At 36.8% G+C, this 27,650-nt stretch overlaps 1 protein-coding gene across 2 annotated transcripts in view; it reads right to left on the minus strand.

Annotated features, from left to right (window-relative positions):
* The window catches only part of LOC149791097 (alsin-like), a 239,562-nt gene that overhangs the window by 17,572 nt on the left and 194,340 nt on the right, over positions 1 to 27,650 (minus strand). For both annotated transcript variants that reach the window (XM_089973014.1, XM_089973013.1), the window contains 5 exons: positions 27,108 to 27,284; positions 25,616 to 25,661; positions 20,686 to 20,747; positions 17,229 to 17,292; positions 16,586 to 16,768 (listed from right to left, as the gene is read on the minus strand). In XM_089973014.1, the coding sequence (XP_089829140.1) occupies positions 16,586 to 16,768; positions 17,229 to 17,292; positions 20,686 to 20,747; positions 25,616 to 25,661; positions 27,108 to 27,284 (532 nt within the window). The remainder of the gene's footprint in view (positions 1 to 16,585; positions 16,769 to 17,228; positions 17,293 to 20,685; positions 20,748 to 25,615; positions 25,662 to 27,107; positions 27,285 to 27,650) is intronic.

A 27,650-nucleotide genomic window follows, 5' to 3' on the forward strand; every position in this document is an offset into this window, starting at 1 on the left:
AAGATACAAGTTACATCCCTTTTCATTAGGATCAGGGGTCATTCAATATTCAGAACATGTCTGTGAAGGAAGGTGAAGTTTCAGTTCATGGGTCATATATGGCTTCTTTTCATTTTCTTTTCATTACAGGCTTCTCACATAAACTGATTTTGGTGAGTTGAGCAACTGACTAATCCAGATATTGTTTTCATAGCAGGAAAAAAACAAAAATATTTTTAAGTTGGGTGCATTAAAGGGAGCAGTATACAGTAATCTTATAGTTTTCATAGCAGGAAAAAATAAAGATGGGTGTATATTTTTAAGTTGGTGATGTTTCACTGCCAGGGTGCATTAAAGGGAGCAGTATACAGTAATCCTATGTGGAACATAAATCTGGGTGAGAACAACATAAACCCATGATCTTGTTGTACATAACATATAAAACAATGCTGATAATGTTTTGGTTTCATTTTGTACTTTACAGCATAGAAACACAACATGGTTTTAACTTATTAAATGCCAAGGCAAATAGACTAAAGGGTTTTGCCCAAGGACAAACCACGGTAGCTGACCAAGGCTGGTTCAATGGTTGTATTCAAATCTTCCCCTTTTGGGCAGGAATTCCGCATAATATTAATGACAGCCATTGCAGCTCCCTTGAGAATGTAATAATAATAATAATAATAATAATCATAACAATAATAATAACAATAATATTCAGTATGTGCTATATGTTCAAAAATCAATTTTTAAAAGGTGAACCTTTCAGTTGTCATTTCAGATCTTTGTGCAATGACCAGTTTTGCCTTTCCCATGAGTGACCTCTATTTGCCTTTCCCATGAGTGACCTCTTTTTGCCTTTCACATGAGTGACCTCTATTGACAGGTCTGACTGTATATCATATTTGGGACTGACCATTTCAGTGGGAGAAGTGGGTTAGGGGAAATAATATTTTCAAGTTAATGGTGTATACAGCAATAATAAACTCATCATTCCAGTACGGTGTTAATGCTTTATCAATACAAATCAATTATGCAAACATGAGTGTGTGCTTACTATTGTCTTCCAATGAATCTATTTTATGGCTAAAATCATCCTGAAAAACATGGGTCAATTATTAGTTGGCATTTTAGCAAAATTAAGAAAACAAATATCAATAATGACAACTAATTAGAATGTTCATTTCAACATCTTGAATGTGTTCTGGTTTATCCTGATGTTATCATGTTACATGCAGACAGTGTTGCCATTTCGAAGGATGGTGTAAACCCCAGAATGAATTATATCAATATGTTGTTTACAGTATTTGCAAAGATAATATGCTGACAAAGTAAAACTCCATCAATCAGGAGTTCTGAAACTTAGTTTTGCTGGGTTTTGCTTACATCACTGATAGCTTATTTGCTTCCGGAATCAAAGAATGACATGAGCTCTAAGCAGGAATTTACTATTTACAAATGCTACATGATATGAGCATATATTGAGGTAGTGGTTTTTTTTTAGTGGGGTTTGAAGATTACTGGAAATTATGTTTTTCAAAACACAACTGTGTTATCTTGACTACCAATGGCAGACTTGATTCATTCTTGACTACGGTACTCATGGCAGACTTCAGTCTTAAGTACTCATGCTTGAATTGATTCAGTCTTGACTACTCATGGCAGACTTGATTCAGCCTTGACTACCCATGACAGACTTCACTCTTGAGTACTCATGGCAGACTTTATTCAGTCTTGACTACTCATGGCAGACTTTATTCAGTCTTGACTACTCATGGCAGACTTTATTCAGTCTTGACTACTCATGGCAGACTTGATTCAGTCTTGACTACTCATGGCAGACTTGAATCAGTCTTGGCTACTCATGGCAGACTTCAGTCTTGAGTACTCTTGGCAGACTAGATTCAGTCTTGAGTAGGATCACATGCCACACAAAACCTCTTGATGTTCCAACTTGTGGCATGCATAATTGCAATGGCAGTAGTGTGTGTGTGTGTGTGTGTGTGTGTGTGTGTGTGTGTGTGTGTGTTTGTATAATTGCAATGGCAGTAGCTGGTACAGGAAAGTAACATTTCCATTGGTCAGAATGTTACCACATGATCAAAATGAATTGCATTCATTTCTGTATGAACTGTAAGGAAAACTACTTTTCCACTTCTATAAATAGAGTCACATGTACAGCATATGATAAACACTACCAGTGAAGGCAGGCATGAAGTAAGCATTAAAGGAAAACAACATTCTTAAATTTTTGTAAAAAAAATAATTGAATAAATTTGGCTTCCATTGGTTGAAGGACTGGTATTATGATGACCTTATTACGATCATGATGGACAATCCCAAGTGCTATAAATAGCTACGTAACAGAAAACCCCCAAACATGTATTACTACGCTCAATTAAGATTTCTATTTTTTAATGATGCAAACAAAAAAAAAACATAATGAATAATTGAAATTTCAATTATAAGAGTTTAACATTGTTTTTTCTGAGTTTATTGTGGTATAAACTGTCAGTTGCCAACTCACACTGCTTACATAACGCCCTTCGGGCATTATTTGCTGTGTAAATTGGCAACTGACAGTTTATACCACGATAAACTCAGAAAAAACGTTAAACTCTTACGTGTGTGTGTGTGTGATTTGGATTTTTAATGTAGCTTTGAAACAATTTCAATCATATTGCTAAGATATCTCCAGTGTGGCAGTTTATAGTGATGTCTAGCACTGGGACATCGTGCAACATACATGTATCATGATGTCTCACCCAGTCACCTTATCATGACACCAGGCTGATCAATCCCAACACATACCTCTTAACGAAGAGCACCTAGCAAGGCAGCTATAAATACCATTTTTTACAAGCCTTTGGCATGACTCTGCTGGCTTTGAACCTGTGACCTCCTGCATCCAAGGTGGTCACTCTAACCACTAGGCCAGTGGAGCAGTCTTCTTCTTAAACTGACTTACATAATGATAGGATCCATATCCATGGATTCTAACCAATGAAATTCCTCTTGTCATCCAATGTTGAATTTTGTCAGTTCTTTAGATTTGGATTTGTGCATCCAGAGATAACACACACTTAGATATCTTGACAAATGTCAAGTTGTTGTTGCTGTGGGGTTTAACACCATTTTTCAGCACACGATAGGCAATGCATGGCGGCCAGTATTAATGGTGGAGGAAGAACCTGGAAAAACACCGGAAAGAACCACCAACCCACAAGAAGCTACTGGCAAGCTTTCTCACATAACCACAGTGGCCGAATCCTTGACTCAAACCCATGCAGACAGAGGTGAGATGGCAGTGATCTGTAACGGAGAGCGCTTTAGACCACATGGCCACTCGGGGCCCCCAAACATCAAGTACCGAACCAAATCAACTTGCTATAGGCCACTTGATATCTTTAATAATGACTTATCCAACTACAATCCATTAATGTCTTTAATCCTTCCCAAATTACTTCTGATCAGACTTCTGATCTATCTTGACAAACTTGAAACACGAAAGCTAAAGTGACTCTGCCAAAGGAAGCTCAAGTCATGTTCATTGTTCAACGCTGCTTGAGCTGTTTATTAATTTAACCAAACTCCATGTACATTTTGCATCCTTTCAGAATTAATAATCATATAATCCAAGGATTATTTTTAAGCTATTGTCTGTTGAATTAGCAATTGCAATTACTGTAAATATACTACATTGGAAGCAAGTTGTGAAAAAAAGGGAATAAAACTTTCTGTTCCACAAGTTTGTAAATAATTGATTTGAGTATGTGGAAGATTTCATGACTGACATGAGGGACAAGAGGTACCCATCAACTATGAAGGAAATCCCTCTTGGGCAGAAGAATTATGTTTGACCGCTAATACTAGAATACTTATTGTATCATTATTTACGTACGTTATTAATCATAGAAATCCCATAATCTAGGTGCATAGTGGGGGTGGGGGTGGGGGAGACTTACCACGAATGTCTAAAATGTTTCACATTAAAATTTCTTCATTTATGATTTACTTAAACTATAACATAGGAATTATGAAAATAAAGTTCACAACGGAATCAAAGTGCTTTTACAGGAAATATATCAGATCAAAGTTAATGACCCTAATACTCATGTTTGCATGTCAGCATGGATGAAAATTTGCAAATAGTTCGGGTGGAGTAGTGATAAATATTTGTGCTAACAGAAAGACATGCAATAGTCCATTCAATAACCACTTCTACTCAATGACCAATAAAGCTAAAAACCTGGAAATGTTACAGGAAAATTGATGCCCACAGTGTCTTTAATGACCTATATCCAAAACTGAACAATGATGTGATGGATTGAAGGAGGAGTGGAGGGTGAGATGGAGGGAGAAGCATAAAAATGAGTTGCCCTTACTAATGTGGTAGTGTATAAAAACATGTTTAGGATGATAAATTTTTCTCACTAACAATAAGCATGTCCAACTTTTTTGATAAATTGTAAAGATATTACAATTTAAAATCTTAACAAGGTATACATAAAAGATAAATTGTCAAGACACTAGAATTAAAAATCTTAATAGTGTTTACTGGCATACAAAAACGATAAATGCAGAGTTTAAAGAAAGGTTCACTGGTTGGGCTACACAGTGGTGTGCATGCAGCTTATGTGCTCAGTCTCAAAGACAAATCTCTTGGTGAAGTGTACACCATAATGAATGTAACACAGACAAATCTCTTCGTGAAGTGTACACCATAATGAATGTAACATAGACAAATCTCTTCGTGAAGTGTACACCATAATGAATGTAACATAGACAAATCTCTTCGTGAAGTGTACACCATAATGAATGTAACATATGAACATACTATTGACATAACAAAATCTAAAGAAAGGTCAAACTGATTGGTATTTATAGTACAGTTAATACATTATTTGATGATGGTAATAACTTTCAGTTTCTTAGATCCATTAAATGAATGATGAAGTCTTGCTAATGCCTTACAAATGGTGAACACAGTCATTTTGACTTTTGATGAGTCTTTTTCAAAGGCAAATACAAAACACAGACAAGACAAACAAATAAAACAAACTGTTGTCTTTGTAAAACTTTACATGACTATGATACTGAAAGATGTTTTATATTGACCTAGAAATCAATGAGCCATGCGCAAATTATATCCCGGGTATTTCATGTAAAGTTTTACAAAGACAATGGTTTGTCTGTTTTATTTGTCTTGTCTATGTTTGTATTTGCCTTTGAAAAAGACTCCGTAAGAGTCGAAAGCACTTAGGCTAGCTAGATACTAGTTTTGCACTGCTTGTGGTCAATTTATTAGATGTGTGTGTATATATATATAGAGAGAGAGAAAGAGAGAGAGAGAGGGAGAGAGATAGAGAAACAGAGAGATATATAGATAGAAGATAGTCAGCCTGAGAGACAGAGACACACAGATATATACAGATGGATGGATGGATATACAGACAGACAGACAACTGACAGACAGACAGATATAGATGATAGATGGATATGATAGATCATGCTTCTGCATGAAGATATTTCAGAGATAATATAAACATGATCATACCCATCAGTAGTCAACATTATTCCAACACTTCTACAATGGTACAATATACATGTAAACAATTTGGATAAATCAAAAGTGGTCAAAAGTTGCAATTCAGATAAGTAAATAGAATTAAAGTACAATGCAAAAATAACATTTACATTGTTAATAAATTCAGAATGGTAAAACTGGGATTGGATAATTATTTTAAAGTATATTACAAACTAAATATAAACAATGTAAGTATCACCAATGTGGATAACTCTGGATTGATTAAAGTAGTGCTTCAGGGAATTAAAGGGATCCAGTGAACATTGTGAACAAAAATAATGTAGGTACCTCAAGAGTGGTCAAAGTTCTGATTGAGGAATTTATGGGGAATCAAAGATCAAGGTGAGCATAAATAGTGTGGATACCAGTAGACAGGTCAAAGTTGCAATTCAGAGTTCACTGGAAGGTTGTTTTGGATTTAACACCATTTTCCAGCACGTGATAGGCTATACATGGTGGCCAGTATATTTGGTTGAAATAGAGCCTGGGAAAACCTTGCAAAGAACACTGACACACAGGAAGCTACTAGCAAGCTTTCTCACATACCCATATTAGTGTAGCCCAAGACTCAAACCCACATAGACAGAGGTGAGATGTCAATGATCTGTTAATGTGAGCACCTTAGACCACTCAGTCACCTGGAGTGGCTCAAGGAGTTAAGGGGAATCAGAGAACAAGGCAAACATAAACAATGTGGATAACTCTATATTTGGTCAAAGTTGTGATTCAAGGAATTGAGGGGAATCATCAGAGAACAATGTAAACATAAACAATGAGAGTACCTCTTGAATATTAAAATTGTGACTCGTGTAAATATGGGGAATTACAATGTAAACAGTACTAGATGTCCATATGTAGGTTTGGGTCTGTAAAGTAGGCTAGATGTCCCTATGTAGGTTTGGGGTATGTAAAGTAGGCTATATGTTCATATGTGGGTTTGGGGTATGTAAAGTAGGCTATATGTCCAAATGTAGGTTTGGGTATGCAATGTAGGCTAGATGTCCATATGTGGGTTTGGGGTATGTAATGTAGGCTAGATGTCCATATGTAGGTTTGGGGTATGTAATGTAGGCTAGATGTCCATATGTAGATTTGGGTATGTAATGTAGGCTAGATGTTCATATGTAGGTTTGAGTATGTAATGTAGGCTTGATGTCCATTTGTAGGTTTGGGGTATGTAATGTAGGCTAGATGTCCATATGTAGGTTTGGGGTATGTAATGTAGGCTAGATGTCTATATGTAGGTTTGGGTATGTAATGTAGGCTAGATGTCTATATCTTGGTTTGGGTAAGTAATGTAGGCTGCATGTCCATTTGTAGGTTTGGGTATGTAATGTAGGCTAGATGTCTATTTGAAGGCTTGGGGTATGTTATGTAGGCTAGATGTCTATATGTAGGTTTGGGTAAGTAATGTAGGCTAGATGTCCATATGTAGGTTTGGGTATGTAATGTAGGCTAGATGTCCATATGTAGGTTTGGGGTATGTAATGTAGGCTAGATGTCTATATGTAGGTTTGGGTAAGTAATGTAGGCTAGATGTCTATATGTTGGTTTGGGGCATGTAATGTAGGCTAGATGTCCATATGTAGGTTTGGGCATGTAATGTAGGCTAGATGTCTATATGTAGGTTTGGGTTTGTAATGTAGGCTAGATGTCTATATCTTGGTTTGGGTATGTAATGTAGGCTGCATGTCCATATGTAGGTTTGGGTATGTAATGTAGGCTAGATGTCTATATGTAGGTTTGGGTAAGTAATGTAGGCTAGATGTCCATATGTAGGTTTGGGTATGTAATGTAGGCTAGATGTCTATATGTTGGTTTGGGGCATGTAATGTAGGCTAGATGTCCATATGTAGGTTTGGGCATGTAATGTAGGCTAGATGTCTATATGTAGGTTTGGGTTTGTAATGTAGGCTAGATGTCTATATCTTGGTTTGGGTATGTAATGTAGGCTGCATGTCCATATGTAGGTTTGGGTATGTAATGTAGGCTAGATGTCTATATGTAGGTTTGGGTAAGTAATGTAGGCTAGATGTCCATATGTAGGTTTGGGTATGTAATGTAGGCTAGATGTCTATATGTTGGTTTGGGGCATGTAATGTAGGCTAGATGTCCATATGTAGGTTTGGGCATGTAATGTAGGCTAGATGTCTATATGTAGGTTTGGGTTTGTAATGTAGGCTAGATGTCTATATCTTGGTTTGGGTATGTAATGTAGGCTGCATGTCCATATGTAGGTTTGGGTATGTAATGTAGGCTAGATGTCTATATGTTGGTTTGGGGCATGTAATGTAGGCTAGATGTCCATATGTTGGTTTGGGGCATGTAATGTAGGCTAGATGTCTATATGTTGGTTTGGGGCATGTAATGTAGACTAGATGTCTATATGTTGGTTTGGGGCATGTAATGTAGACTAGATGTCTATATGTTGGTTTGGGGCATGTAATGTAGGTCAGATGTCATATGTAGGTTTGGGGTATGTAATGTAGGCTAGATGTCCATATGTAGGTTTGGGGTATGTAATGTAGGCTACATGTCCATTTGTAGGTTTGGGTAAGTAATGTAGTCTAGATGTCCATATGTAGGTTTGGGTATGTAATGTAGGCTAGATGTCTATATGTTGGTTTGGGGCATGTAATATAGGCTAGATGTCCATATGTAGGTTTGGGGCATGTAATGTAGACTAGATGTCTATATGTTGGTTTGGGGCATGTAATGTAGGTCAGATGTCATATGTAGGTTTGGGGTATGTAATGTAGGCTAGATGTCCATATGTTGGTTTGGGGCATGTAATGTAGGCTAGATGTCCATATGTAGGCTTGGGGTATGTAATGTAGGCTAGATGTCTATATGTTGGTTTAGGTATGTAATGTAGGCTACATGTCCATTTGTAGGTTTGGGTATGTAATGTAGGCTAGATGTCTATTTGTAGGTTTGGGGTATGTAATGTAGGCTAGATGTCCATATGTAGGTTTGGGGCATGTAATGTAGGCTAGATGTCCATATGTAGGTTTGGGGTATGTAATGTAGGCTAGATGTCTATTTGTAGGTTTGGGGTATGTAATGTAGGCTAGATGTCCATATGCAGGTTTGGGGTATGTAATGTAGGCTAGATGTCCATATGTAGGTTTGGGGCATGTAATGTAGGCTTGATGTCTATATGTAGGTTTGGGGTATGTAATGTAGGTGAGATGTCTATATGTAGGTTTGGGGTATGTAATGTAGGCTAGATGTCCATATGTAGGTTTGGGGCATGTAATGTAGGCTAGATGTCCATATGCAGGTTTGGGGTATGTAATGTAGGCTAGATGTCCATATGTAGGTTTGGGGTATGTAATGTAGGCTAGATGTCCATATGCAGGTTTGGGTATGTAATGTAGGCTTGATGTCTATTTGTAGGTTTGGGTATGTAATGTAGGCTAGATGTCCATATGTAGGTTTGGGGCATGTAATGTAGGCTAGATGTCCATATGTAGATTTGGGTATGTAATGTAGGCTAGATGTCCATATGTAGGTTTGGGGTATGTAATGTAGGCTTGATGTCCATATGTAGGTTTGGGGTATGTAATGTAGGCTAGATGTCCATATGCAGGTTTGGGTATGTAATGTAGGCTTGATGTCTATTTGTAGGTTTGGGTATGTAATGTAGGCTTGATGTCTATTTGTAGGTTTGGGTATGTAATGTAGGCTAGATGTCCATATGTAGGTTTGGGGTATGTAATGTAGGCTAAATGTCCATTTGTAGGTTTGGGGCATGTAATGTAGGCTAGATGTCCTTATGTATGTTTGAGTATGTAATGTAGGCTAGATGTCCATATGTAGGTTTGGGGCATGTAATGTAGGCTAAATGTCCATATGTAGGTTTGAGTATGTAATGTTGGCTAGATGTCCATATGTAGGTTTGGGGCATGTAATGTAGGCTAGATGTCTATATGTAGGTTTGGGGCATGTAATGTAGGTCAGATGTCCATATGTAGGTTTGGGGCATGTAATGTAGGTCAGATGTCCATATGTAGGTTTGAGTATGTAATGTTGGCTAGATGTCCATATGTAGGTTTGGGGCATGTAATGTAGGCTAGATGTCTATATGTAGGTTTGGGTATGTAATGTAGGTCAGATGTCCATATGTAGGTTTGGGGCATGTAATGTAGGCTAAATGTCCATATGTAGGTTTGAGTATGTAATGTTGGCTAGATGTCCATATGTAGGTTTGGGGCATGTAATGTAGGTGAGATGTCTATATGTTGGTTTGGGGCATGTAATGTAGGTGAGATGTCTATATGTTGGTTTGGGGCATGTAATGTAGGTGAGATGTCCATATGTAGGTTTGGGGCATGTAATGTAGGCTAAATGTCCATATGTAGGTTTGGGGTATGTAATGTAGGCTTGATGTCCATATGTAGGTTTGGGGTATGTAATGTAGGCTAGATGTCCATATGCAGGTTTGGGTATGTAATGTAGGCTTGATGTCTATTTGTAGGTTTGGGTATGTAATGTAGGCTTGATGTCTATTTGTAGGTTTGGGTATGTAATGTAGGCTAGATGTCCATATGTAGGTTTGGGGTATGTAATGTAGGCTAAATGTCCATTTGTAGGTTTGGGGCATGTAATGTAGGCTAGATGTCCTTATGTATGTTTGAGTATGTAATGTAGGCTAGATGTCCATATGTAGGTTTGGGGCATGTAATGTAGGCTAAATGTCCATATGTAGGTTTGAGTATGTAATGTTGGCTAGATGTCCATATGTAGGTTTGGGGCATGTAATGTAGGTGAGATGTCTATATGTTGGTTTGGGGCATGTAATGTAGGTGAGATGTCTATATGTTGGTTTGGGGCATGTAATGTAGGTGAGATGTCCATATGTAGGTTTGGGGCATGTAATGTAGGCTAAATGTCCATATGTAGGTTTGAGTATGTAATGTTGGCTAGATGTCCATATGTAGGTTTGGGGTATGTAATGTAGGTGAGATGTCTATATGTAGGTTTGGGGTATGTAATGTAGACTAGATGTCCTTATGTATGTTTGAGTATGTAATGTAGGCTACATGTCCATATGTAGGTTTGGGGTATGTAATGTAGGCTAGATGTCCATATGTAGGTTTGGGTAAGTAATGTAGGCTAGATGTCCATATGTAGGTTTGGGGCATGTAATGTAGGCTAGATGTCCTTATGTATGTTTGAGTATGTAATGTAGGCTACATGTCCATTTGTAGGTTTGGGTAAGTAAGGTAGGCTAAATGTCCATATGTAGGTTTGGGGCATGTAATGTAGGCTAGATGTCCTTATGTATGTTTGAGTATGTAATGTAGGCTACATGTCCATTTGTAGGTTTGGGTAAGTAAGGTAGGCTAAATGTCCATATGTAAGTTTGAGTATGTAATGTTGGCTAGATGTCCATATGTAGGTTTGGGGCATGTAATGTAGGTGAGATGTCTATATGTTGGTTTGGGGCATGTAATGTAGACTAGATGTCCTTATGTATGTTTGAGTATGTAATGTAGGCTACATGTCCATTTGTAGGTTTGGGTAAGTAAGGTAGGCTAGATGTCCATATGTAGGTTTGGGGTATGTAATGTAGGTGAGATGTCTATATGTAGGTTTGGGGCATGTAATGTAGGCTAGATGTCCTTATGTATGTTTGAGTATGTAATGTAGGCTACATGTCCATTTGTAGGTTTGGGTAAGTAAGGTAGGCTAGATGTCCATATGTAGGTTTGGGGTATGTAATGTAGGTGAGATGTCTATATGTTGGTTTGGGGTATGTAATGTAGGCTACATGTCCATTTGTAGGTTTGGGGTATGTAATGTAGGCTAGATGTCCATATGTAGGTTTGGGGTATGTAATGTAGGCTAAATGTCCATATGCAGGTTTGGGGCATGTAATGTAGGTGAGATGTCTATATGTTGGTTTGGGGTATGTAATGTAGGTGAGATGTCTATATGTAGGTTTGGGGTATGTAATGTAGGCTAGATGTCCATATGTAGGTTTGGGGCATGTAATGTAGGTGAGATGTCTATATGTTGGTTTGGGGTATGTAATGTAGGTGAGATGTCTATATGTAGGTTTGGGGTATGTAATGTAGGCTAGATGTCCATATGTAGGTTTGGGGTATGTAATGTAGGTCAGATGTCCATATGTAGGTTTGGGGTATGTAATGTAGGTGAGATGTCTATATGTAGGTTTGGGGTATGTAATGTAGGTGAGATGTCTATATGTAGGTTTGGGGTATGTAATGTAGGTGAGATGTCTATATGTAGGTTTGGGGTATGTAATGTAGGCTAGATGTCCATATGTAGGTTTGGGGTATGTAATGTAGGCTAGATGTCCATATGCAGGTTTGGGGTATGTAATGTAGGTGAGATGTCTATATGTAGGTTTGGGGTATGTAATGTAGGTGAGATGTCTATATGTAGGTTTGGGGTATGTAATGTAGGCTAGATGTCCATATGTAGGTTTGGGGTATGTAATGTAGGCTAGATGTCCATATGTTGGTTTGGGGTATGTAATGTAGGTGAGATGTCTATATGTAGGTTTGGGTATGTAATGTAGGCTAGATGTCCATATGTAGGTTTGGGGTATGTAATGTAGGCTAGATGTCCATATGCAGGTTTGGGGTATGTAATGTAGGCTAAATGTCCATATGTAGGTTTGGGGTATGTAATGTAGGCTAGATGTCCATATGTAGGTTTGGGGTATGTAATGTAGGCTAAATGTCCATATGCAGGTTTGGGGCATGTAATGTAGGTGAGATGTCTATATGTTGGTTTGGGGTATGTAATGTAGGTGAGATGTCTATATGTAGGTTTGGGGTATGTAATGTAGGCTAGATGTCCATATGTAGGTTTGGGGTATGTAATGTAGGCTAGATGTCCATATGTAGGTTTGGGGTATGTAATGTAGGCTAGATGTCCATATGTAGGTTTGGGGTATGTAATGTAGGCTAGATGTCCATATGTAGGTTTGGGGTATGTAATGTAGGTCAGATGTCCATATGTAGGTTTGGGGTATGTAATGTAGGTGAGATGTCTATATGTAGGTTTGGGTATGTAATGTAGGCTAGATGTCTATATGTAGGTTTGGGGCATGTAATGTAGACTAGATGTCCATATGTAGGTTTGGGGTATGTAATGTAGGCTAAATGTCCATATGTAGGTTTGGGGCATGTAATGTAGGCTAGACGTCTATATGTAGGTTTGGGGTATGTAATGTAGGCTAGATGTCTATATGTAGGTTTGGGGCATGTAATGTAGACTAGATGTCCATATGTAGGTTTGGGGTATGTAATGTAGGCTAAATGTCCATATGTAGGTTTGGGGCATGTAATGTAGGCTAGACGTCTATATGTAGGTTTGGGGTATGTAATGTAGGCTAGATGTCCATTTGTAGGTTTGGGGTATGTAATGTAGGTGAGATGTCCATATGTAGGTTTGGGGCATGTAATGTAGGCTAGACGTCTATATGTAGGTTTGGGGTATGTAATGTAGGTGAGATGTCTATATGTAGGTTTGGGGCATGTAATGTAGGCTAGATGTCCATATGCAGGTTTGGGGTATGTAATGTAGGTGAGATGTCTATATGTAGGTTTGGGGTATGTAATGTAGACTAGATGTCCATATGTAGGTTTGGGGCATGTAATGTAGGTCAGATGTCCATATGTAGGTTTGGGGTATGTAATGTAGGTGAGATGTCTATATGTAGGTTTGGGTATGTAATGTAGGCTAGATGTCCATATGTAGGTTTGGGGTATGTAATGTAGGTGAGATGTCTATATGTAGGTTTGGGGTATGTAATGTAGGCTAGATGTCCATATGCAGGTTTGGGGTATGTAATGTAGGCTAGACGTCTATATGTAGGTTTGGGGCATGTAATGTAGGCTAGACGTCTATATGTAGGTTTGGGGCATGTAATGTAGGCTAGATGTCTATATGTAGGTTTGGGGCATGTAATGTAGGCTAGACGTCTATATGTAGGTTTGGGGCATGTAATGTAGGCTAGATGTCCATATGTAGGTTTGGGGTATGTAATGTAGGCTAGATGTCTATATGTAGGTTTGGGGCATGTAATGTAGGCTAGACGTCTATATGTAGGTTTGGGGCATGTAATGTAGGCTAGATGTCCATTTGTAGGTTTGGGGTATGTAATGTAGGCTAGATGTCTATATGTAGGTTTGGGGCATGTAATGTAGGCTAGACGTCTATATGTAGGTTTGGGGTATGTAATGTAGGCTAGATGTCCATTTGTAGGTTTGGGGTATGTAATGTAGGTGAGATGTCTATATGTAGGTTTGGGGTATGTAATGTAGGCTAGATGTCCATATGCAGGTTTGGGGTATGTAATGTAGGCTAGACGTCCATATGTAGGTTTGGGGCATGTAATGTAGGCTAGACGTCTATATGTAGGTTTGGGGTATGTAATGTAGGCTAGATGTCCATATGCAGGTTTGGGGTATGTAATGTAGGCTAGACGTCTATATGTAGGTTTGGGGTATGTAATGTAGGCTAGACGTCTATATGTAGGTTTGGGGCATGTAATGTAGGCTAGATGTCCATATGTAGGTTTGGGGTATGTAATGTAGGCTAGATGTCTATATGTAGGTTTGGGGCATGTAATGTAGGCTAGACGTCTATATGTAGGTTTGGGGTATGTAATGTAGGCTAGATGTCCATTTGTAGGTTTGGGGTATGTAATGTAGGTGAGATGTCTATATGTAGGTTTGGGGTATGTAATGTAGGCTAGATGTCCATATGCAGGTTTGGGGTATGTAATGTAGGCTAGACGTCCATATGTAGGTTTGGGGCATGTAATGTAGGCTAGACGTCTATATGTAGGTTTGGGGTATGTAATGTAGGCTAGATGTCCATATGTAGGTTTGGGGCATGTAATGTAGGCTAGACGTCTATATGTAGGTTTGGGGTATGTAATGTAGGCTAGATGTCCATATGTAGGTTTGGGGCATGTAATGTAGGCTAGATGTCCATATGTAGGTTTGGGGTATGTAATGTAGGCTAGATGTCCATATGCAGGTTTGGGGTATGTAATGTAGGCTAGACGTCTATATGTAGGTTTGGGGTATGTAATGTAGGTGAGATGTCTATATGTAGGTTTGGGGTATGTAATGTAGGCTAGATGTCCATATGCAGGTTTTGGGTATGTAATGTAGGCTAGACGTCTATATGTAGGTTTGGGGTATGTAATGTAGGCTAGATGTCCATTTGTAGGTTTGGGTATGTAATGTAGGCTAGATGTCCATTTGTAGGTTTGGGTATGTAATGTAGGCTAGATGTCCATTTGTAGGTTTGGGGTATGTAATGTAGGCTAGATGTCTATATGTAGGTTTGGGTATGTAATGTAGGCTAGATGTCCATATGTAGGTTTGGGGTATGTAATGTAGGCTAGATGTCCATATGCAGGTTTGGGGTATGTAATGTAGGCTAGACGTCTATATGTAGGTTTGGGGTATGTAATGTAGGCTAGATGTCCATTTGTAGGTTTGGGTATGTAATGTAGGCTAGATGTCCATATGTAGGTTTGGGGTATGTAATGTAGGTGAGATGTCTATATGTAGGTTTGGGGTATGTAATGTAGGCTTGATGTCCATTTGTAGGTTTGGGGTATGTAATGTAGGTGAGATGTCTATATGTAGGTTTGGGGTATGTAATGTAGGCTAAATGTCCATTTGTAGGTTTGGGTATGTAATGTAGGCTAGATGTCTATTTGTAGGTTTGGGGTATGTAATGTAGGCTAGACGTCTATATGTAGGTTTGGGGTATGTAATGTAGGCTAGATGTCCATATGTAGGTTTGGGGTATGTAATGTAGGCTAGATGTCTATATGTAGGTTTGGGGTATGTAATGTAGGCTAGATGTCCATATGTAGGTTTGGGGTATGTAATGTAGGCTAGATGTCCATTTGTAGGTTTGGGGTATGTAATGTAGGTGAGATGTCCATATGTAGGTTTGGGGTATGTAATGTAGGCTAGATGTCCATATGCAGGTTTGGGGTATGTAATGTAGGCTAGACGTCTATATGTAGGTTTGGGGTATGTAATGTAGGCTAGATGTCCATTTGTAGGTTTGGGTATGTAATGTAGGCTAGATGTCCATATGTAGGTTTGGGGTATGTAATGTAGGTGAGATGTCTATATGTAGGTTTGGGGTATGTAATGTAGGCTTGATGTCCATTTGTAGGTTTGGGGTATGTAATGTAGGCTAGATGTCCATATGTAGGTTTGGGTATGTAATGTAGGCTAGATGTCCATATGTTGGTTTGGGGTATGTAAGGTAGGCTAGATGTCCATATGTAGGTTTGGGGTATGTAATGTAGGCTAGATGTCCATTTGTAGGTTTGGGGTATGTAATGTAGGTGAGATGTCCATATGTAGGTTTGGGTATGTAATGTAGGCTAGATGTCTATATGTAGGTTTGGGTATGTAATGTAGGCTAGACGTCTATATGTAGGTTTGAGTATGTAATGTAGGCTAGACGTCTATATGTAGGTTTGGGGTATGTAATGTAGGCTAGATGTCCATATGTAGGTTTGGGGTATGTAATGTAGGCTAGATGTCCATTTGTAGGTTTGGGGTATGTAATGTAGGTGAGATGTCCATATGTAGGTTTGGGTATGTAATGTAGGCTAGATGTCTATATGTAGGTTTGGGGTATGTAATGTAGGCTAGATGTCCATATGCAGGTTTGGGTATGTAATGTAGGCTAGATTCAACCTCCTGTGTGTCGTAAGAAGCCTACATTATGTACCCAAACCTACATATGGTGTTGGTGTTGTGTGGTTTAATGCCATCTTTCAGCACAAGATAGGCTATACAGGGCGGCCAGTATTAATGGTGGAGGAAGAACCCTGGAAAACCCCGGAAAGGACCACCGACCCACAAGAAGCTACTGGCAAGCTTTCTCACATACCCACATTGGCCAAATCCAAGACTCCTACATATGGACATCTAGCCTACATTACATACCCAAACCTACATTTGGACAGAAACAGAAACTGTGTTACAGCAATACCTTGAGAGTGGTAAACATCAGACCAAGCTCTCCAAATTCCAGATGAGGCTCCATGAGGTCCTCAATAAACTGAATCTCTGCCCCCAGATGATGGATTTTGGCCCGGATCACAACAAACTGGAACACTGGGAAAAGGTCATCCATACACCATACATGTCCCTCTCCAATGCTGGATTGAATTGTCTGTTAATACACAGAGAAAAATGAATGAATCTGATCTAAATTAAAACAAGAAATGAAAATAGCCTTGATGGTATTGAATATATATCCCCCCCAGTTATACCTTTGAGCTAGAAAATAATTGAGCAGCTTCTCTTTTTGAGTCTAAAAAAATCAGCCTTATAATGACTGCAGAATTTTCTTTGTGACTATACATACCAGTGCAGGCAGAAAAAAATGAAAGTATAAAGAACAACAAATGTCTAATTCACTCCTTCAATTCCAGAATCATTAACTCTTTAACATCTTGGGTCAAATCAGTAACATAAACATTAGTTCACACAAAATAAATCACATCTTTGTTTCTTTTATCTCCATCTTTGCTGGCAAATTTCATGTACCAAGAGAAAGAAGCCAAACAATGATTGTTTTAAGAAAAGGAGAAAAGAGAACTACATATGATAATGACCATCACTGTTATTACCTGTGTAATCTGCAAACAAGTCTTCTGTATCACCTCAAGTTTGTCCTGTGGACAAAAAGCTGTGCTGAAATGACAAATGGAAAATAATTAAATTATATTTACGATAATATCTGCTACTATTTGTATTCCAATCATCAAATGTATAACTCAGTATGAAATGGGCATCAGAGAAATGGCTCATTCCCTGTTCCTCAGAACTGCCATCATGGTCAACACAAATGTAAAATGACAATAAGTGTGCAATTTTATGTCCACTGACCCTGACCTTTTAATTATCAATTGCAAACAGTAAGCTGCCATTCCTCAAGTATAATGTATGCTTGAGTGACTTGGTGTAATGTATCTATTAAGTTGGCTGGATGACATGTATCTATTAAGCTGGCTGGATGACATGTATCTATTAAGCTGGCTGGATGACATGTATCTATTAAGCTGGCTGGATGACATGTATCCATGAAGCGAACTGGTTGTAATGTATGCATGAAACAATTGAGTGTAATGTATCTATGAAGCTGACTGGCTGTAATGTATCCATGAAGCTGACTTGGTATAATGTATCTAATAAGCTGACATGGTGTAATGTATGCGTGAAACAATTGAGTGTAATGTATCTATGAAGCTGACTGGATGAAATGTATCCATGAAGCTGACTTGGTGTATTGTATCTATGAAGCTGACATGGTGTAATGTATCTAATAAGTTGACATGGTGTAATGTATGCATGAAACAATTGAGCGTAATGTATCTATGAAGCTGACTGGCTGTAATGTATCTAATAAGCTGACTGGCTGTAATGTATGTTTCAAGCTGACTAGGTGTAATGTATTCCTAACATTTTGTTGTTGTTTTGGGTTTAACGCCATTTCTCAATGCAATAGGCTATACATGGTAGCCAGTATAACTGGTAGAGGAAGAACACATGAAATCGCAGAAAGAACCACTGACCCTAAGTAAGCTACTGGCAACTTTCTCATACCTACACCGGCCAAGCTTGTGGACAGTGATCGGTAAAGGCAAGCACTTTATACCACTCGGCCACCCAGTCCCCTCTTGACATTTGGCCTTGGGGACCTGACAAGTACTTTATACCACTCAGCCATCTAGTTCCCTCTTGACATTTGGCCTTGGGGCCTGACAAGTACTTTATACCACTTGGCCACCCAGTCCCCTTTTGACATTTGGCCTTGGGGCCTGACAAGTACTTTATACCACTGAGCCACCCAGTTCCCTCTTGACATTTGGCCTTGGGGCCTGACAAGTACTTTATACCACTCGGCCACCTAGTCCCATCTTGACATTTGGCCTAGGGGCCTGACAAGTACTTCTGCACAAGTTTGGACTACCTATGAAAGTCTGATGAAAACTGGATCCAGAAAATGTGACTTGGCAAAAACCAAACAAAAATGTTGGCTCTGACCATGACCTTTCAACTCTCAGCCTGCAATCAACAGAACTATGACCATGTCTAAGTGAGAAGTTGGAAGAAAACTATATCAAGAAAAGCAGCCATAAAATCTATAGGCTTTTACCTTCTGCCATGGGCAGAGAACACATGAGGTGTAAGAAAAAGACAACAGCAAACTAAATTATGTTTCAAAAACCACATCATCTATGGATGCCACTATCACTATATCCTGCCAGCTTTGAAACCATGACTGACAAATCATGGTAGATTTCCACTCTCTTCATTAACCAAGCCTCCAAATCATAATAAAAGGTCATCAAAGATGCAAATGTTAACCTGGCTGACATCTGTCTAGTTGATGATTTCAATAAAACACCATCATTCAATCAATCAAACACTGCAATCTGATTCATTCAAGTAGATGACTGACTCAGTTTTTATCCTTTTAGACAATTGTCTTTGAAAGCGAAGAAAATCCTTCTAGACTGCTTTATTGTTTTAAAGCTAAATATATATAACCAATAACATGTTGAAATGTATTCCCAAGATTTTTCCAGAATCAATTTGAGCAGTTCTATGATGATGAAATTAGACACTTGTAAGACAAGATGAAAAATAAAACCCCAAGTAAACCAAATGTTTTCACCTACCGGAACCATGTGTCAGGCCTGTTGTAGCCCATATGTAGAAATTATCAACAGCCAAATCAAAGTGAAGTTGGTCCAAAATCTGAGTCAGCTGGATGCTTTCTGTAGAGATTTCATCCAATTATGTTGACTACATTATGCTGAGAAATCTGTTGTCTTAAGTTTTCTCTATGTCTGGTATCTCAGCCTTATCTGATGGCAATCAGCAACTATTTACCACATACTGAAAGGCTGTAATACCATGTTCAATGTCTTATGTTTATGAAGATAAAGCTGTTTATATGTCTTTCTACATTCAATGGCAAATTAGCATCATGTGTAAAAATGTCAAAGGCTCTAAACCTAAGATGTTATCTGTCAAACATCATGTGTAAAATGTCAAAGGCTCTAAACCTAGGATGTTATCTGTCAAACATCATGTGTAAAAATGTCAAAGGCTCTAAATCTAGGATGTTATCTGTCAAACATCATGTGTAAAAATGTCAAAGGCTCTAAACCTAGGATGTTATCTGTCAAATATCATGTGTAAAATGTCAAAGGCTCTAAACCTAGGATGTTATCTGTCAAACATCATGTGTAAAAATGTCAAAGGCTCTAAACCTAGGATGTTATCTGTCAAACATCATGTGTAAAAATGTCAAAGGCTCTAAAACTAGGATGTTATCTGTCAAATATCATGTGTAAAATGTCAAAGGCTCTAAACCTAGGATGTTATCTGTCAAACATCATGTGTAAAAATGTCAAAGGCTCTAAACCTAGGATGTTATCTGTCAAACATCATGTGTAAAAATGTCAAAGGCTCTAAACCTAGGATGTTATCTGTCAAACATCATGTGTAAAAATGTCAAAGGCTCTAAAATTTTTAAGCATTTTAAATGTCTTTCTCTTTGTGGACATATTTTACCTTTTATGCACATTGATCCTCTTGAGTGGAAAGTGGGATTAAAATAAACTGGTACAAGGCAGGAGAATTATTTTGCTGTTTAAAAATAATTCAGTACAATGTTCGCACAAAATAGACTGAGCTTATAAATGTTTTTCATATTTGTTTTTCCTTCACTGAGATTCATTTAGAGGCATTATTTACATAAAATATACTGACAATTACTTACTTCATAATTATCATAAAAACATTTACATCTACTATGGAACTAACTAGGCATGCAATGACAACAAGTATGTGATGATCTCACACCTACTGCATGCAGTACATGAAGTGTAATCTAATATATTTATAGATTCATATATTTTTGGTTAATATGAAACACATTTCAAACAAATAAAAAAAAACTAATATTTCTGTTCAACACAAGTCCCTGTAATAGTGATCATTTTTGACAAAATAATAAACATTCATATCAAACTTTATCCACAACTGATGCAATAAAATTAGCTATGGACCTACCTAATCTGCTGTAGGATCTCCACTGCATTGGTATAACATTTGTCCTTCACATTAGAGAACCACTGGAAGTAAAGTCAAAGGTTTATTTATATTTATATAATAACTAACATGTTTTCCATTACAAAAGGTTCATGGAATGACCATCAGAGCACAGCCCAGAACCTAACACGTGAAGCCACTAAAAACAAAAAGTAAATCAATGTGACCTAAATCATGAATATTACTCAATTAAATGGTTGCACTTAATGGTTGTACAGTGTCTGAGAAGTGGGTATAAAATTGAAAACTAAATCCACTGTGAAAAGATACTGGTACCAAAATGTAAAGATGGCCTTCAATACATCAATGTCAGAGAATTTAACATTACAGAAGCATGACATACAGTAAGTCAGTCACCCACGTTTGCAAGCGGTGAACACTTCCCTTGATGAAAAGGTTCATAGCTGTACATATTTAATAGTATTGGATAAATGTTGCTAACTTTAACAAATATACTGTAATGTCTAAACATTATTTCAACTATACTTTAACAAATAACAAACATCCGAATAACATTTTCAATTAAATGTTCAGTTTCCACTCATTTGTACTAATATTTAAATACAAGATTTAAAAACAAGTGCTTGAAACTGAATTGATAAAAGTCCAGGCCTGGTTATCAAATCAACTGTACACATAACTGATCAATTTAGTACATACATACAACAGTCAGGGAGAAAATGATACAGATATGTAAATCCTCCTTTTATACCCATCCTTGTCTCTAAATCTTGTTCTTCTTTTCATAATCCAAAACTATTTTCAAAAAACCTCCAATAATATTCCACACATTTAGCAGTATCATATTTTCCAGCTGACACTATGTATTTACTACAGTGGAAGTGTTTATTTTTACAGTTGACATGTATTTACTACAGCGGAAATGCTTATTTTTTCAGTTGACATCATATATTTACTACAGTGGAAATGCTTATTTTTACAGTTGACATCATGTATTTACTGCAATAGAAATGCTTATTTTTCTGGCTGACATCATGTATTTACTGCAGTGGAAATGCTTATTTTTCCAGTTGACATGTAATTAATACAGTGGAAGTGCTTATATTTCCAGCTGACATCATGTATTTACTACAGTGGAAATGCTTTTTTTTCCAGTTGACATCATGTGTTTACTACAGTGGAAATGCTTATTTTTCCAGTTGACATGTAATTAATACGGTGGAAGTGCTTATATTTCCAGCTGATATCATGTATTTACTACACTGGAAATGCTTATTTTTGCAGTTGACATCATATATTTACTACAGTGGAAATGCTTATTTTTACAGTTGACATGTATTTACTACAGCAGAAATGCTTATTTTTTCAGTTGACATCATATATTTACTACAGTGGAAATGCTTATTTTTACAGCTGACATCATGTATTTACTGCAATAGAAATGATTATTTTTCTGGTTGACATCATGTATTTACTGCAGCGGAAATGCTTATTTTTTCAGTTGACATCATATATTTACTACAGTGGAAATGCTTATTTTTACAGCTGACATCATGTATTTACTGCAATAGAAATGCTTATTTTTCTGGTTGACATCATGTATTTACTGCAGTGGAAATGCTTATTTTTCCAGTTGACATGTAATTAATATGGTGGAAGTGCTTATATTTCCAGCTGACATCATGTATTTACTACAGTGGAAATGCTTTTTTTTCCAGTTGACATCATGTGTTTACTACAGTGGAAATGCTTATTTTTCCAGTTGACATGTAATTAATACGGTGGAAGTGCTTATATTTCCAGCTGACATCATGTATTTACTACACTGGAAATGCTTATTTTTGCAGTTGACATCATATATTTACTACAGTGGAAATGCTTATTTTTACAGTTGACATGTATTTACTACAGTGGAAATGCTTATTTTTTCAGTTGACATCATATATTTACTACAGTGGAAATGCTTATTTTTACAGTTGACATCATGTATTTACTGCAACAGAAATGCTTATTTTTCTGGTTGACATCATGTATTTACTGCAGCGGAAATGCTCTTTTTTCCAGTTGACATCATGTGTTTACTACAGTGGAAATGTTTATTTTTACACTTGACATGTATTTACTACAGCGGAAATGCTTATTTTTTCAGTTGACATCATATATTTACTACAGTGGAAATGCTTATGTTTACAGCTGACATCATGTATTTACTGCAATAGAAATGCTTATTTTTCTGGTTGACATCATGCATTTACTGCAGTGGAAATGCTTATTTTTCCAGTTGACATCATGTATTTACTGCAGTGGAAATGCTTATTTTTCCAGTTGACATGTAATTAATACAGTGGAAGTGCTTATATTTCCAGCTGACATCATGTATTTACTACAGTGGAAGTGCTTTTTTTTTTCCAGTTGACATCATGTGTTTACTACAGTGGAAATGCTTATTTTTACAGTTGACATCATGTATTTACTGCAATAGAAATGCTTATTTTTCTGGCTGACATCATGTATTTACTGCAGTGGAAATGCTTATTTTTCCAGTTGACATGTAATTAATACAGTGGAAGTGCTTATATTTCCAGCTGACATCATGTATTTACTACAGTGGAAATGCTTTTTTTTCCAGTTGACATCATGTGTTTACTACAGTGGAAATGCTTATTTTTCCAGTTGACATGTAATTAATACGGTGGAAGTGCTTATATTTCCAGCTGACATCATGTATTTACTACACTGGAAATGCTTATTTTTGCAGTTGACATCATATATTTACTACAGTGGAAATGCTTATTTTTACAGTTGACATGTATTTACTACAGTGGAAATGCTTATTTTTTCAGTTGACATCATATATTTACTACAGTGGAAATGCTTATTTTTACAGTTGACATCATGTATTTACTGCAATAGAAATGCTTATTTTTCTGGTTGACATCATGTATTTACTGCAGCGGAAATGCTTTTATTTCCAGTTGACATCATGTGTTTACTACAGTGGAAATGCTTATTTTTACAGTTGACATGTATTTACTACAGCGGAAATGCTTATTTTTTCAGTTGACATCATATATTTACTACAGTGGAAATGCTTATTTTTACAGCTGACATCATGTATTTACTGCAATAGAAATGCTTATTTTTCTGGTTGACATCATGTATTTACTGCAGTGGAAATGCTTATTTTTCCAGTTGACATGTAATTAATACAGTGGAAGTGCTTATATTTCCAGCTGACATCATGTATTTACTACAGTGGAAATGCTTTTTTTCCAGTTGACATCATGTGTTTACTACAGTGGAAATGCTTATTTTTCCAGTTGACATGTAATTAATACGGTGGAAGTGCTTATATTTCCAGCTGACATCATGTATTTACTACAGTGGAAATGCTTATTTTTACAGTTGACATTATGTATTTACTGCAGTAGAAATGCTTATTTTTCTGGTTGACATCATGTATTTACTGCAGTGGAAATGCTTATTTTTCCAGTTGACATGTAATTAATATGGTGGAAGTGCTTATATTTCCAGCTGACATCATGTATTTACTACACTGGAAATGCTTATTTTTGCAATTGACATCATATTTTTACGACAGTGGAAATGCTTATTTTTCCAGTTGACATCATATATTTACTACTGTACAGTGGAAATGCTTATTTTTACAGTTGACATCATGTATTTACTGCAGTGGAAATGCTTCTTTTTCTGGTTGACATCATAATTAGCACACCTTGAAGATTTATCTTATACAGAGTCCTAGTTAACTTGTTGTATAATGATATGTAGGTTGACAGAATTGATGTCCAGTTTCATTCAGGGAGAAGTAATTCAGTGTAAACAGACTTTATGCCCATTTTCATTCATGGAGAAGTAATTAAATGTAAACACTGAATTTATGCCCATTTTCATTCAGAGAGAAGTAATTCATGTTAACACTGAATTTATGTTCATTTACATTCAGTGACAAGTAATTCATTGTAAATATTGAATTTATGTCAGTTTTCATTCAGAGCAAATTCAGTTTAAACATAGACTCTATGTCCATTTTCATCAGAGAGAAGCAATTCAGTGTAAACACAAATTACAATCAAGCGAGTATTTAAAACTAAATACAATCTACTTTGGTATACATAAAGAAAAGCTGTTGCATTTAACTTTGTCAGATAAAAATATGTGATAAATAAACTTGCCTGAAGACCCTGCACTGTACATTCATGATCACATGTGTAAATCTCTAATAAAGAGATGCTAATTAGATTATATTAATGATAGGATTTACCTGAAATATTTTGATACATACACATAAAACTATCTTTTTCATAATTACATGAAACTGCATTATAACTTAACTGATCTCACATCATTTCAGTAATTTAACAGTAGATAATAGCACCAGATTGTGGAAAGTTGTTGTTGTTGTTATAGGGTTTAACGCCATTTTTCCGCACAAGACTATACATGGCGGCCAGTATTAATGGTGCAGGAAGAACCTGGGGAAAAAAACCAGAAAGAACCACTGACCCACGAGAAGCTACCAGCAAGTTTTCTCACATATCTGCATTGGCCGAGCCCGAGACTTGAACCCATGCAGAGAGAGGTGAGATGGCAGTGCTCCATGACGGAGAGCGCTTTAGACCACAAGGCCACTCGGGGCCCCGACTGAGGAAAGAGTAATGCATACAATGCAATCACTATGTAAGTAAATACAACATGAAACTGTTGACTTAGCTAGAAGTTTTAAGTAAAGAATTGGAATAATAATATTTCATTGTATAAATGTAATAGCTGGATAATTCATGGTCAAATAAAGTCTAATCGATTGTATCCATTAAAGAAATTAAACTTTTTGAAAATAAATCCATAAAAAATTACTTAATTTAAAAGATAATGGAAAATTAGCTTTGCTTCTTAAAGGTGTACCTACCTTTCTTTCTTCTGCAAACACTGAATCTTCCAGGCACCAGAATTTCCTTCAACGTCAAAGAATTTTGTATAAATTAATACAAAATTATAACATATTTTAGTATGATAAAATGATGTTTTACCTTAACAGCCATCACACTGCAACATCATTGTATTGTAAATACTAAATAAGCACCAGTCCCTCAAATACCAAATCTGTCTTATTGTAAATATATAAAAAAATCACTGGTCCCTCTCAAATTGCAACATTATGTTGTGTTTATTGTGAATACTAAGTAATACCTAGTCCCACACATAGCAACATTACATGCATATTGGAAATACTAAATAATCACTGATCCCAAACAGCATTACATCATCTCACTCTAAAGCTCCCCAGGATGACCATTATCCTTCTTGTCAAAAGATTCCATTAAAGTCCTCAACTCTTGCTCTAGTATTGCAACATTTTATATTTGAACTGACTACTTCTTGGCTGTCAAAACATAATTACTGTGAACTGATTTACTTACTTTTCCATTAGTGTGCCTGGTGCTTTGGGCATCAATTTCCAGCATTTTGTGCAGATCAATATGTAATTTTTTAGTGGATCAATTTGCATGGTGTCATGTGCATCAGTTTGCATAATGCCATGTGTAAATGTATTTGCATTGTTTTGTGTAGATCCAAAAATATAAACATGAGGCACTGCATGATACAAGATAAAAGGTAAACATGATAAAATTCTGTAAAATACATAAAATATAGACGTAAAAAATTTAAAACACTTAAAGTATAGGCTCAAAATTTTTTTATATAAACAGAATTCTTTAAAAAAGTCCAAGATTTTGTCCAGTAATACATAAAATTCCTCAACTGAGTTCATAAAAGAATATCATTCCTGTTTGGTTTATCATCATTTCTCAGCACAAGACAGGCTATACATGGTGGCCACTATAAGTGGTGGAAGTTTAACCCAGGTAAGAACCACCTACTCATGGGAAGCTCCTGGCAAGCTTACTCACATAACCATATTGGCAGAGCCTGAGACTCAAACCCATGTGGACAGAGGTGAGATGTCAGTGATCGGTAAAGACAAGTGCATTAGACTATTGGGCTTCCCCCCACACAAACAAATGTTTGTTCACAGGGAAGAAGTAGATACACTTGAAAAAAACATATTCCACTGTTAGTAAACAGCAGTATATACAGTGATCACTGTATCAAGTTTATATTTTTTGTCAACCATATACACTTGCATGCAAGTCGTGTGCAAATACAAACTATAGAGACCGAGATCTGCTATTACATAAAGTGAAAGCAGACTTGTGTCCATATAGTTTGTCAAGAGTAATCAGCAAACAGACAACACAGACACTAATCCGCTGGTGCATTATGTGATGGTAGATCAGAATCTATGTTCTTTGCAGCTGAACTTAACATTTCTTTAATTCTTCTGTAGAAAGCTTTATGAAAAACAGTTAAAACTTTGTAGACTAGTGACAGATACATACTGGTCAGCACCAAGATATGACATGAGTGCAATATCCCCCTGTCTGTTTAGTTTCTGGACTCTCTCCCAGTACTTCTCATCCTCCTTGTCCTTATTCAGTGCATATAGGTCAAACAAAGCTGGGTAGATCTTTGGTAACAGAATTGGCTGGATCAAGAGTGATGCAGTGATTAACTCCCTTTATTCAGAAAAAGGAGAAGCATTAGACACTATCTCCCTTGAACAGAAAAAGGGGAGATTATTTTCAAACAAAATAAAGAAATATCACTGTAGGTCCTTATAATTCAGAAAATAAACATGTAACTGAAATCAAATTTTAATTAATGAATGAACAGAAATAAATTTGTACATTAAAAAGTATTCATACAATTGTAAATAAGTGATGTTTTTAGCCTTGGATTTAAGAAATCTATTGCTGTGTTCTATAAACATATTTTATGCTTTTCCTTATACACTATCTACCTTGAAAATTTGTACTACAGCATCCATCAGTATCACCAACATAGAAAGTAACACCTTTCAAATGTTTCTGTACTAGTCACGT

Source organism: Sinohyriopsis cumingii, chromosome 10, assembly GCF_028554795.1.
Source record: "Sinohyriopsis cumingii isolate HCF-2022 chromosome 10, ASM2855479v2, whole genome shotgun sequence".
Classification (NCBI taxonomy): domain Eukaryota; kingdom Metazoa; phylum Mollusca; class Bivalvia; order Unionida; family Unionidae; genus Sinohyriopsis; species Sinohyriopsis cumingii.